Source organism: Mesoplodon mirus, assembly GCF_964341445.2.
Source record: "Mesoplodon mirus genome assembly, chromosome: 3".
NCBI lineage: Eukaryota > Metazoa > Chordata > Mammalia > Artiodactyla > Ziphiidae > Mesoplodon > Mesoplodon mirus.
The window spans coordinates 44,896,374-44,910,350 of record NC_138978.1 but is presented as its reverse complement, the minus strand read 5'-3'; the positions used below and the strand labels follow the sequence as shown (position 1 = coordinate 44,910,350).

The 13,977-nt window shown below is 40.4% G+C and overlaps 1 protein-coding gene across 5 annotated transcripts in view; it reads right to left on the bottom strand.

Moving 5' to 3' along the window:
• Positions 1-4,330: 4,330 nt before the first annotated feature.
• The window catches only part of ELAVL4 (ELAV like RNA binding protein 4), a 152,495-nt gene continuing 142,848 nt past the window's right edge, over positions 4,331-13,977 (bottom strand). For 2 of the 5 annotated variants that reach the window (XM_082613076.1, XM_082613075.1), the window contains exons 4-7: positions 13,059-13,212; positions 10,888-11,113; positions 9,202-9,240; positions 4,331-6,224 (exon numbers count right to left, since the gene is read on the bottom strand). In XM_082613076.1, the coding sequence (XP_082469202.1) occupies positions 5,855-6,224; positions 9,202-9,240; positions 10,888-11,113; positions 13,059-13,212 (789 nt within the window). In that variant the 3' untranslated portion in view covers positions 4,331-5,854. Of the gene's footprint in view, positions 6,225-8,859; positions 9,241-10,887; positions 11,114-13,058; positions 13,213-13,977 lie in introns of those variants that run through there. The other 3 variants (XM_082613074.1, XM_082613077.1, XM_082613078.1) reach the window with 3 other exon arrangements.

The following is a 13,977-nucleotide window of genomic DNA, read 5'->3' as shown; positions in this document are numbered from 1 at the left end:
ACCGGGAGCTTTGGGGCCAGATAGGCCTGGGTTTGAATTCTGTCTTCACCACCTATTCACTTGCACAAGATATCAAATCTCTCTGAATCTCTTTGTGCTCAATGTTAACGGGTGATGTTACCCTTCACTGGGTTGGCGGAAGGACAAAATGCTAAATGTATAGTGTCTGGCATATTGGAAAGATAATAAATGCTAGTGCTCTTTCTAGAAACCATTGCTTAAACCTTGAGGACTTTGCTGGAAACTCTTTAAAATAATTATATGGCACCTTGGAGTGGCATGTGAGTCCACTTTGTATTTGAACTACTCGTAGATCAAGCTGGACTTGCATAGGGAAGCTGTTTGGTAATTAACCCGGGGTTGGGTGATTTTAAGCCAGTTTTCATTCTGCTGCAGAAACAAAAAAAGATGAGACTGGAGAAATGCTATTCCTTTAATTGAAGGAACACTTTTATGTTCTCAGGTCTATTTTAATCTTAAGTGCCGATTATGCATCATTCTCTCCTGTTAACAGACACTTCTGTAAGTGATCTGCACAGAGAGAAATATGATTCTAACATAAATACTGTACCATGAGAAATTATCTTATTACCTAATATGCCAAAAAGTTAATAAGATAAAGGAACAGTACGAGCCATTTTTGGACAATATTAAAACTTGATTTTAGCTCTTGGAAATAAAATGTAATTTCCTTTTATTATTCTCTTTTTCAGGTAGAACAAAGGCAGTGAAGGGTGTAAGGATATTATACAGCTGTGTTCTGTGAACTCCTGTTAAGGCTGTGGAATGGATCCAGGAAGGATGCCCTCAAATTAAGGTTTTAATGGCTCTTCCATTTAGAAATCACACTCTTGCTTTTAATGCTGTCTTGTTAGATCTGATTTTTGACTTTGCAGGTGAAAGTAGAAAACCCCATTTCCTATTCAACTGTACAAATGTTTGCCTCTGTGTGTTTGCATGTGTATGTCTGTTAGGGAACAAATGCATAGTGCCTACGGAAAGTCAGGACAAAACAATTTCAGGAACTGGGAGTTTCCTGAATCTTCTATGGTAAAAGGCAATTAAATGCCGAATTTTGACAAGGATAAAGTAGCCAGAACCAAATACTGACTGAGTAGGGGCCCCAAGAGACTTTGTGTCAAACGTACTTTTAAATGTTATTCTTTGGGGTTTAAATGTTTTATTCAATAAATAATGATGAATCTTGATGAAAGAAATTTAAACAGGACTCAAGTTGATAAAAACTGCTGGCTGCAACCATCATTTGGTTAGTGCTTGATCTTTGGTAGTGGATGTAAGTAGTTTTGATGCTGGTGGTGATGATGTGGGGTGGTTATAGACACCAGCACGTGTTTTTGGCCCTCTTCTCTTCCTATCATTTTGACAGAAATAACACTAAGTAAATGCCTTCAGCCTTCTCTGGCATGCAATTCTTCATCCAAGCAAAACATAATGTACCTAGGACCTGAAAGAAATTTAATAATCTCTGCATTCTTGTGATTTGTTAGACCTTTCCTACAAACACGTACAGAAACTATACAATGTTTGCCTGGAGATTTGAGGTTAACAGGCTTACACTTGCAGCAAGACGGATTTTTTATTAGATGTTAGGCAGACAAGTTGTGCTGATGATGGGAAGTGTTGCCAAGAGAGTATATGTAGAATGTCCTTCTTTGGATGTTTTAAAGATCTATTGAAACATCTACAGATAATTGTGAAACTTTCAGGATAGATCTGTTGGAGGCTGGGGAATGAACTACATGAACTGGTAAGATCCCCTCAACTTCCAATATTCCAAACTAAGTATCCATTTGTTTAAAGTGCACTAAAATGACCCCTTTAAGGAGCAGGGGTGATGATGATTGGTAATAACTGTCATAGGTTTGGCAGCAACAGTTTTAGACCCTATGTACACATTTGCGAAGCTCTGTTATGCCTGGGGGTAGTAATTAGTTTGAATGCCCATTTCTCTTCAGAAAACGAACATAGCAGCTTGTCTTTAAGACAAAACTAAAAGGAGAATCTTTAAGTATGCGAAGTTCAGGCTGACTTAGAGTTTTAATATTTAGCTTGGTTAATTAAATCCTATTCTTTGCCCTGAATTTAATTATCCCAACCATTGAGGTAATTTAATATAATAATAAAAAAGGAGCTAATGAGAAATGGAAGAGACTCTGACTATTCCTTCATCTGCATCAGTGGGGGCATTTCTTCTTCAAGTGTCAGTTTGTGGATGGTGATGTGATGTTTTATGGGGTATTATGAATTTTCAATTAGTGAGAAGATGAAAAAGACAGACAGTAGATCATCAATGAATGATCATATTAGGAAATCACTGAAAAGCTCATCTGTAAAGTTCAGGGCATATTTTAATATGACTTCATGATACCTTAGGCAGTCTTTTCCCCCTAGGCTGAGTTTAAATCACGTTCTTATACGCAGTATGAAAAAGTCCTTGTTTAAGGTTTCTATTCAAAGGTAAGAAAGTCAGATACTTGACACTTCTAAGCAAAAATGAGTTTAAATAAAGAGGTGACCTTTCTTTTCACTTCCAGTACAAAATGGTCTGTTTCCTTACTATTGCGCAAGCTTTGCCTTCTGAATGCTGAGGTGCTGTGCGGTTGTATCAGGCTTGGATTCAAATCCCAGCTGGAAATTTGCTAGCTGTTTCAAGTTAATCTCACTGAGCCTCAGTCTTGTCATCTGTGAAATGAGGATAGTGCTATCTCCTTCTTCCAGATGGCTGCAGGACCAAGAGAGAGAATGTAGAGGGCACCACACAGCCTGTCTGATGCATAATAGAAACTCTGCAAATAGTGACTCCCTTTCTTCTGCACAAGTCACAAGTATGCTTATAAATGAATAACAGACACTAGTGAATCATAATGCCAAACACAATGCCAAATGTGTCGGCTCATTATCAACCAGGACAGTGCTCCTCACACTTTAAAGTACCAGTGATTCACCTGGGGAGCTGGTTAAATATAGATTTGCATTCAGCCAGAGATTCTGCATTTTAACAAGCTCCCAGATGACACTTAAACTGCTGGCTGGAGACCATACCTTTAGTAGTGTGGAACTAGGGCAATGACTTTTGAATACTGAGTCGACTTTGAGAGACTGGGCTAAATTGCAAAACAGGAATTTACTCTACCTTTTTTGTTTGTTTGTTTAATGGTAAAAATATTGGGGAAATCTGAAGATGCTACAGAAAAAAAAGTGTGAGTGAACACATTTAAAAATCTGGGAAGCTCAAATCCATTCTACACACTTTCATTTATTGTCTGGACAAAGTACAAATAATTCAAACACAACAAGATTATGAAAAAAAACAGTTACAATACTTTCCCTCAGAAATCATCTAAACTAGCAAGATTAACATGAAGTCATTCATTATAACTAAAGTATACAACTGCCTGGTCCTAAGATTTTTTTTCCTTTTTTTTCCCCCCCAAGAGTGAACACTTTATAGAGAAGAGATTTTGGCATGCCTTTCCCACTAATGCTTAGCAAATGCATCAAGCTTTGCCAGCAAACTGAGTTCATTCATAGCAGGTGATGTTAAAAGGTTTCCCTGAATGTTGAACGAGTGTTCTCTGAACTGAAATCTGGTGTTTTTTTCTCAAAACCGAAAAGAGGAAAAAAAACAGAAAAAAAATTTAAAGGAGGAGTCTATGATGCAGCCGTGGTTTTCGTTACCTCTCTACCACTACGGCTACTACTACAAAGTTTCCCTCTTTAGTGTGAAAACAACAGTTCTGTCTACATGCACTTAGTGGGTTCAGCATGAGAAAAAACGCACAAAATAAGCACAAGTTATAAATAACCATAACGTTTTATTACCATTAAGACTAAACTGGTATTGAAAAGATTGTATATAACAAGACAAGAAAAGCAATAGCAAATTTAACTATCAACTAGATTATGCATAGCGAGTAACTGTTTCTATTACCCAGGGAAGAGCATGAACCCTTGTATTTTTTTGTTTTGTTTTTGTTTTAAATATATAACCGTACAAAGCACAAATATACTAAAATGATCAGTGCACTGGACGTGGGAGAATGCTCCCTCAGTCATTTTGTTCCCTTAGCTCTGTTTTGTTTTCCCCAATCTGAATTACATTAAAATAAAGACCCAGTTGTTTTTATTTTTCTACTGTGCAGTAAGAAAAAATATTCACAACAAACATGACAATATATCAAACAATAGTTCTACACAAGTTACCTTGATACCTCTTTAACTGTCACTTAAATATCATAAGAAAACATTTTAAGACATATACAAACAAAACTAGCCAAGTGTTACAACTTATAATAAATTAACCCAAAGAAAAAATAACTTTATATATATATATTTATATTGTATATACACATACACACACAACAGAATGACACAATAATATGCTTCTTCCCATAGTTTAAGTAAACAAATAAGTAGTCTAGCCAATCTAGCTATATTTGATCTCGGCCATAGGCATCATCACATCTGCGATTAAATAAATAAGTGTTTCAAGCAACATAAACAGTGTTTCAAATGTACCAACACAGCCCAATTCTATCAGCATGGGCTACAAAGTGAATTTGAAAATTCCTTAATGAATTTAAAGCAAATGTAGTTTTTGTTTTCCTCTCCTAAACACATTACATTTAACTATGATACTAAGATATGTAAATAATTTCGTAGCACCTACTGCTCAAACTAAGGAAGTTTTAGATCAAAAGGAAAAATTAATCTTTTTAATTTTGTTCTGCTGACATCCCATACTGATGACTTAAAGAAAAACTGTCTTTCAACTCATCTCCTTGCTTTTGGGTTTTGACTGTGGGGAACTGTGGTACCCTGGGTAGAATGAACACTCCTTTCCCCTAGTAATTAATAATTTTTTATTATTATTACATGCTATGAAAAGATATGAAGATCATCTGTTTATAGCCCATCCTTCAAAAAACAGTCTACGAATCCAGTTTAAAACACACATCTTGATCTCTAAAAAGTTACCAGTGCAGTATGAACGCGACAAAGTTGTCAATTTCCCCTAAATTAGCCAGTCAAAATATTTTTTTCTCAAATCCAGATTCTCTTGTAAAAATTCTTTATATTTTATAAAAATAGATTTTTCTTGAAACCCATTTTCAGCAAAGAGACCACCTCTTTGGCAACGTTAATGTTATTAAATTGTTAATGTCATCAGGTATCCCCCTCGCCCCCATCCCCTAACAGAAGACTGTTTTAGTTCACATGATATAAAAGAAAAAAGGAAAAATAAAAAAATTTGCAAAAGTTTCTTTAATTTTTGCAATTTTTATTATTCCTCTTTAATTTGTGTGGGTTTTTTTTTTTAACCAATCTGATTGGATCAACATTTTGACAAAAAAGAAAAATCTTTATTTTCTTTCTTTGAATCCCATTACTTTGTAAAAATTGTTTTATTTTTATTATTTTTTTTTGTTTTTTGTTTTTCTTCTTCAAATGAGCGAATGGTCATCTTAAAAAGACCCACCTTCAAGGAAGGTAGTAAAGTTAGCTGGCTGGGTAAAAATCCCTGCACGTCGCTATCTATGTATATTATAGTCAACAACGACAGCTATGAAAGAACATTCAATGCATCAAAGGTATTTTTTTGTGTTTTTTTCTTTTTTTCTAAGCATTATAAAATCCTTTCCTGGTACACCTCAGGATAATCCAATGTTTTAATACTTAGGCAACACTGGCTTATAAAGTCCATGGTTGAATATAAGCCTTGAAAAGTTTGTTTCTCTCTCTTTTGTGTGTGTGCGTGTGTATGTGTGTGTGCGCGCGTGTGTTTTGTTCGTATATATTTATATATATATTTTAATAAGTAAGGATGGGAAATTCAGGACTTGTGGGCTTTGTTGGTTTTAAAGGAAACTTGCAACACTCGGTCTCCCAGGCGGTACCCGTTGAGGCTGGCAATGGCCATGGCTGCCTCATCATAGTTGGTCATGGTGACAAAGCCGAATCCCTTGCACTTGTTGGTGTTGAAGTCACGGATGACTTTGACGTTGTTCACTGCACCAAAGGGGCCGAAGAGCTGCCAGAGGACACTCTCGTCGGAATCAGGGGACAGGTTGTAGACAAAGATGCACCAGCCTGTTCCTGTGTGACCAGGGATGTTCATTCCCACAAGGCTTGTCATCCCGTCAATGGTGATTGGGGAGAACCTGGGGGGACAAGCAGAAGTGGGGACTGGTCCAGACATCAGTCTGACCGTGGATAACACACAGATGCACAGACACAGACATGGGGCAGAGGCCTGAGTGAGTGTTTGCAGGAGAGTCTTCAGGGTTTGAAAACCAAAATACAAAAACTAATGTCTGTGGCATTTCTTCTAATGGGAACAGTTAGACTGGCTAAGGCACGTATATGCCAAGAGAAAGGCCTAGGTCAACTACTAAAAACCATGAAGAACTCCCAGAGCAAGTCTCTGTCATACTACCAAGTATATGTTCATAGGTATCTCACTCTGACCCTCACCCTCCCTCCCCACAATAGATCGTGAGCTCTTCAGAGAAGGGGCCCCACTTCATTCATCCTTTTGCTCTACTTATTTATTCAGTGGATCCCACATGGGAATCTCACAGACATGACACTCAATAACTGCTTATTGATTGAATAGGTGAATAACACTGGTGGAGGTCGATGCTTGGGACATTTCATTTATTTTTTAAGGCAGTTTAGGAGATGGCCCTAGAAGTGCTCAAGTCTACCATCTTTGCAGTCCCTTGACTTAACGGTTGTCAAAGATCTCTCAGTATTATCAGGCATGGAGATACATGAGATCTCTAGATATTATGGGCATGGAGATACACCCATTGTTATTAATCCAATGGGTGGCTTATGTTTCATTTAGCATTTATTCAAAAGAGTTCTGAAAAAAACCCTGAGCAATAATAATAAAGATGTATCACTCCTTGATGTTATATTATCTGGAATTCATTTCTAAGCGTCACAGGAGTGAGATTTCAAGTGGTGTATGCACTTATATATCTTGATCACTGTACATCAGAAAAGCAGAAAACTGTTATTTGTCCTATTACAACTACTTTTGTATTAGGCTTCAAAATCTTCTTAGTTTTCACGTAATCTTGAAAAGAAAAACAATCCTTTAGATTCTATTCGCCATCTGATAAAATATGTATGTGATTCATGATGAATGCATCAGATGAAACAATTAGGTTACCAGTGCCTACAGCAGAAAAAATATTTATTAACATTTTACTTTATACCAAACTCATACAGGTATTTTGACTCTATACACGGACTAGTATCTTGCTCTTCATTTGGTTAGGTTTTTTTTTGAAGTGGGGGATAGGAGGAGAGGAAGCAAAAACTGGGGAAGTGAATGGATAAAGTGTCATTTAGGAATATTTTAAAAATACGCATATATTATTAGAGATTCAAAAGTCCTATGAAAGAATAGTTGTGTATCTAACTAAAATTTAGATAATCAAATGGCCGCTGAAGATATGCTAAACATAACGACTCAGCATATTATTTTTGGTATTGTTCACTACGTCAGTCTTCCCTCTTACTTAAAAACAAATAACAGGACAAAACCAAAAACATCATGGTACAGATTCTTAGAAGGGCAAACCCATGTCTAATCGTTATTTGCATTATTTCTGAACATTGTCTTCTCAACCTTCTCTCCTCCAACTGAGTCAACTGAGTCAACTCCTCCAACTGAGTCTTTCGGTTTATAGGTAGAGAACGGCTAAATATTGTGAGGCCAAAGTCAGGGCCAGCAAAGAGGTTTCAAGGAGAGCCTCAACTCTAGATGGTAATGTTACCTGGAGCACTTTGGTAGGAAGGACTCTGGATCCAAATCTGGGTTTAACAGGAAAAAGAGAATGCTCTTATCAACTTGTGAAGTTTACTATGGGTGGGGAACTGGAGGAGATGGCAGTGTGCATGCTGCATTGCAGTTGTCTTCCCTGACCTCATCTATGTGTAAGCATCACTCGCTTCACAATATTTGGTGCAATCTCACAAAAGTTCAAGAGGAGCAAAGGTATGGGACAGAGCTGGGAAAAAGTGTAAAATGCATGGGAACAGGCAAACAGTATGCTAGACACGTGGAGATAATTCACAGTTACCCTCATGGGGGCTGGGATTGAGATTCAAGAGGCTGGCACCCTGACAGTGAAGTCTCCAGTCAAGTTACTTTCTCCACTGTGTGCCAGTTTCCAGAGCAGGGTACCTACCATGCACAGCAAGTGGTGAAAGGCCTGCCTCATACAGGGAGTGTGACTTGGACTATTCAAGACCACATCTCTTTCCCTTGACTGCAGGAAGGGGAATTAAAGTGTGCAGCTCTACAGAGCAGGATGATGAAGATGCTATCTCCCTAGCAGCTCAGTGGGGCTTATCAAAAGTACACGTGGGAATCTCATGGACACAGTGACATAAAGCACCCAACCTCCCGAGATTCAGTTTTCAGACTAGATCTGGAACACCCTTGTGACTACATTCAGAAAGTCCCCCAAACCTTAACACCACAAAAAGGTTTTAAATAAAAGAAACAGCAAGTTTAAAACATACATACATATATAACCAAGGGAGGATTGCTAATAACTGCTAAAACCTGTAACGAAAGAAACCCCTGGTTGAGGTGCACACAGATACACTTCATTCTCAGGCTGGGCCCTGAAATGCACTTTGAGCTGGGGGCGGGAGTCATAAGGTCATCCACGCACTTATTCATGCTTTGGCCAGGGCTGGTAGTCCGAAATCTAATTTTTCCACTGACAATCATAGGATGATTAGCAAAATGTTCTCATTTTGATTTGCTGGAATCTGCCCTCTTAACTGAATCTTGGCATTGCTAATGTAAAACAGTTGCTTTGCAAGTTTGCAAAATCATCTGGCAAAGAGTCACAGCCTTCCCTCTTAGGGGAGCCGCTCGGAGGACCAGATTATCAAAGGCTTGGTAGCTGTGGCACCTGAACCATAGGAGAAGCCCACCTGCAAATAAAAGAAAAAGTGAAACACACAAACACACTTTGTGTGCCCTAAAAGAAACAAAACCAACTGAGGTCTGAAAGTAAAAGAGAATTTGACATGCTGGTGGAAGAAAAAGGAAGAATTAAAAAAAAAGTAAAGTTAGTGAATTAAAAAAAAAAATTCTAGCCCCAGTCTGTGCCAACACGGACATCTGGCAATCTGTGGAGTTTTAATTACCTCTTTACGCCATAGGCCATATTAAGCAAATTGTCCAGCCTGCAAAGAGAAGGAGGGTCTCTGGGTTAATGCCTCACAGATGGCAAGATCGCTCAATGGAACTATTAATAAGAATGCTCCATTTTCAAAGAAGAAAAGCTCAAAAACTTTCCCCAGTGCTTAGGAGTCTATCCGCTGGTAGTTTCCCCTTTTCCTGCCTCCGACTAAAGTAATTCATGTTCAGGTCAATGCTAGAGTTTAAAGCAAGTGCCTAATGAACCTTCCTTTCTTTCAAGGTCTCAATTAATCCCACTCCCCCCACCTCTCAGAACATTTGTGAGGATTTTATTTTACGTTGTGCTGTGAACATTTTTAAAGAGGGGTGGCATCTTAAGTTGTTCACCTTTTACTGTAATGAAATTTATGAATAAAGGTCTCTGCTTCAGATTAACAAAATAAGCACACACATCATGCATATCAGAATGGATCTTTTCTCTTAGCCTGGCTACTTTAACTAAATCTTCTTACCACACACATTTTTTTTTGATGGGGGGGGGAGGTTTGAGGGTTCAGATTTTTAAAAATTAGCTTACTATTTACAACCTGAAAGCACCTCCCAGCAAACTGCCATTTTGTTATGATCTCCTTCACCTTCAGTGTCTTACTTGGGGATAAGCTATTCACATCATAGGGCAGCAGTAACCATAGTTTCCACCATTAGAAGGCTGCTGGAAAGGTTGTTTTACATAAATACTGCATGTACTCTCACACAAAGTAAAAATTAGATGACTTGGACTCTTCATGAGATTATTAACCATTTCATGTTCAGGGGGCATGGGAGTACACTCCAGAGGCTGATTTTTCTCCTCCTTGTGGCTAGATGGAAGGGCCTACTATCTTCCCATGTGATGTTTGAAAAAGAGAAAGACCCTTTCATTAAAGGGAAGTTGGGACATAGGTGGAATAAAATAATTATGTAGAATTATTATGGGTAGGTCAAGAATATTCTTATCTCTTGCATAACAGAGGTCAGACTGCCTACATGGTCAAGGTTGGACTGCCTACATGGAGAGAAATCTGCCTTTCAGAAATGTCCCAGGAGAAGGGGAACACCCCGTTGCACCTGGAGCTTCCTGGGGGTTGGGTACCCAGAGGAAACACTAGTAAGGCTTGGACAAAGTCTTCCTCCTTGTCTTTCCGGAGTCTGCTGACAATGTCAGAGTAAAGGTAACACAGAAGAGAGGATCCCCTCTACCCCCACCAACCCAACAGAGTTACCGGCAGACGAAGGGGGAGGGCAGACCAAACCATTCCCTCTGGCAAGGATGTGCCTTCTGGGCTGCTCTTTTCTTTGACTTTATTAAAAGCCACTGCCTTAGCTTTAAGTCTAAACAGCTGAATGTGGTCACTTATCTGTGATTAACTCTTGTTGAAACTGAACCTTCTTATTTGGTTAAATGCAGAAATTTTGTTTCAAGCAAAGAATCTGAAGATTAATCCGGGTCACAGTTTGAAAGGGGGCTTAGAAAAGCATCTGGTCCAATCATCACATTTTACACCGGTGGAAACTGAGATTTGGGGCAATTTCCCACAGTGATTCCTAGAGGCAGAGCTTCTCACCCCGCCCCATGCTTCAGGGCCGTGGGCTTCCCTGGCTCTTGTCCGGCACTCGTGTAGCAGGGCTCTTTCCCCTGTGGGCACGCCTACCTGAACCTCTGAGCCTGGTGGTGAAGTGGGCCAGGGTAGCGCCGGTTGGGGGACTGGTAGAGCTGGGAGAGCAGGGCCTGGCTGGACTTCTGGCTGGGGTTGTTGGCAAACTTCACAGTAATTGGTTCCGTAGCACCACTGGGCTTCTGGCCATTCAGCCCTTTGATTGCTTCTTCTGCCTCAATCCTCTTATCAAACCGGATAAATCCCACCCCTCTGGACACTCCTGGGGAAAGAGAAAGAGCCTTGATAAAGAGTGAACAAACCAAACTGGTAAACATCTCCAGGAAGAGATGCGCTGGGTCCCATGGATTTCCTTGGGGACTCAGCCCACCTGCGGGGCCAGGGCTGAGCCTGGCTTCCTGAATCTTTCTCACCCATCAAAATGCACGTGCCTGCATTTCTGCCATCATGGCCCTGGACTGTGACTCCTACCCACAGAACACAGGCATCTTTCTCATCTGTCCCTTCCAGCCCACACCCCCCCCCCCACCACCCTGCTCAGTCCTCAGGTCTCCCTTTAGTTGCTGTAACTGATCACCCATTGTCCAGTTTCTAGTCCTCCAATGTGTCCACCACACCTGGCAACTAAATAATCTATTTGAAAAGCAAACTCTGACCATATTATACCATTTAAAAACATCTTTTATACTTTTTCTGTACCTTTTCAATTTTTTACCTTGTGCATGGTACCTATTCCTCATTGCTCCCCACTCCAAACACAGAAAAACAAATGAACAAAACCCACAAAAATCCCTTCCATAGCTCCATGCTGCATACGGATGAATTCCAGACTTCTTGGCGTGGCATTTAATGCCCTTGATGATCTGGCCCCAACCCCCTGTTGAACCTCATGTCAGCCATGCTGAACTGCCAGATATTCCTTGAACAGGTTATGTTCTTCCTCAACTCCACGCCTTAGGGTATGTCCTATCCACCTATTCCACAGGATACATCCTACCCACCTAGCATGCTCTGTCCCTCCTTCTTGCCAGATAACTGCAAGTCATCCTCCAAAACTCTGTTCAAACATCACCTCCTTGTTGGAAACTGCCTTCCTAACAGTGCCCACCAGGCACAGCACGCCTTCTCCTGAGCTCTTGTTGGGCAACGGACAGCCCTAGCAGGTACTCATCACACTGGAGTCTTGTACGGGCAGGACTGTGCCACCTTCATCCCTGGTCACTGGTGTCCCTCTGTGCAGCGTCTGGGGCAGAGCTGCCTTCAGTGAGGGTTTGTTGCAATAGTCAAATGATAAACACATGCTAAATGGCTCCCAGGGGGTGTTTTAAATTAGAGTAGGTGAAAACCTTCTGTCATCAAAAATGCAGCCTGGGGGGTAAGGGGGGGGGAGGGATAAATTGGAAGACTGGGATTGACACATACACACATATCTGTATATGTAATACAGATAACCAATAAGGACCTACTGTATAGCCAGGGAACTCTACTCAATACTCTGTAATGGCCTATATGGGAAGAGAATCTAAAAAAGGGTGGATATATGTATTTGTACAACAGATTCACTTTGCTGTACACCTGAAACTAACACAACATTGTAAATCAATTGTACTCCAATTAAAAAAAAAAATGCAACCTGGGTGCCTTTCTTACTGACAGGTGGTGGTGGCGGTTGCTTTTCTTTATGATGGCCAAAGTATCACAGCACCAGATCCTGGGTTATCCCTGCACTGCTGCTAACTAACTGGACAGAAGTCACATGCCCCACTTTGGACCTCTGTTTCCTCAGGTGTGAAATGAGGCAGTTTGAGGTTGCCTCTAACTTTACAATGCTATTATTGGAGACAGAGCTATACATATCGGCTCTTTTCACATACAAAAGTAATGTTATTTGGTGGAGCGTTGAAAGAGACTTTGAAGGTCATTCAGCCCCACTCTCAGCCTGATGGCTGAATCCTCTTTACAACTCTGCCAAGTAGTTTAGCTGCTGTTGGAACAATTCCCACGATGGAGATCTCCTACTTCCCAAGATGGCCCATTTTAAATTTCGGCAGTTGATTGATAAAAAGTCTTTCTCTTAGGTCAAAAATCTGTTTACTCATGACCCATATCCTTTTCCCCAAGTAACCACTACCTCTCTGCTCCTATGGGTCACAAGGCACTGGCTGGTGACACTGAGACACAAAATAATGGCAAAAAAAATACTTAACCTGTGACTTGATCCACCAGGATTCGTGAGGTGATGATACGGCCATATTGTGAGAAAAGCTGTTCCAGTTCCTTCTGGGTCATGGTTTTGGGAAGGCCGCTAACGTACAGGTTAGCATCCCTGATTGAGGCAGAGCTTGGACGGGCATATGAGACCTAGGAAAAGGCAAGAGGTGCTAAATCCATTACAGGCAACACCCTCTGAGTAGAGACTGAGTCGACAACTGAGATGACAGCCCCGCGTCTATCATTCTAACTCACAGTGTCAGTTCAAATGACTCTGTAGTTCAGATTTTTAGCTACTTTTGTAATAGTAATGAGAACCAGGAGAACAGCAATAGAGGAACAAAAGGCGAGTTGGTGATAACTTAAAACAAATGCACAGATAAGGGTCTCTAAGTGCAGAGCAAACTAGCTACTGTATGGCAGCTGTTAAATGCAGAACTACCCACGCATGGAGTTCTGAAGATGTACCTCCTGGATGTGGGTGTATAGATGATTTACTGTATCCAACACATAATAATCTTTGAAAAAACCAAAAAAAAAAAAAACCCATGAAATTCTGCTCTGCAGATTTCTTTCCTTGCCAACCCCGCCCCACCCCCATCCCCTTCTTGAACACATAAAAGCGATCAGTTTCTCTGCAAGATTTTTTTATGTCCCATCCCTTGCGTTGTTCCAATCTGTTCCCACAAGGTCTGCTCTCGCTGAATGACAAAGTGCTGGTGAAATGGGGCTGAATGAACATCTGCTTGCGAAACTGGATATGTGACCTTGTCATAACATCTGCAAGAACCAGTTGCCTTCTAACTTTGAGGCGGAGCAGATGAAACCACAATCAAAAAAAAAAAAATGAGGGCACGATGGAATGGAAGGAGGGAGAGGGCAGTGGAGAGAGAAGTGAGCCTCACCGATGGTTAG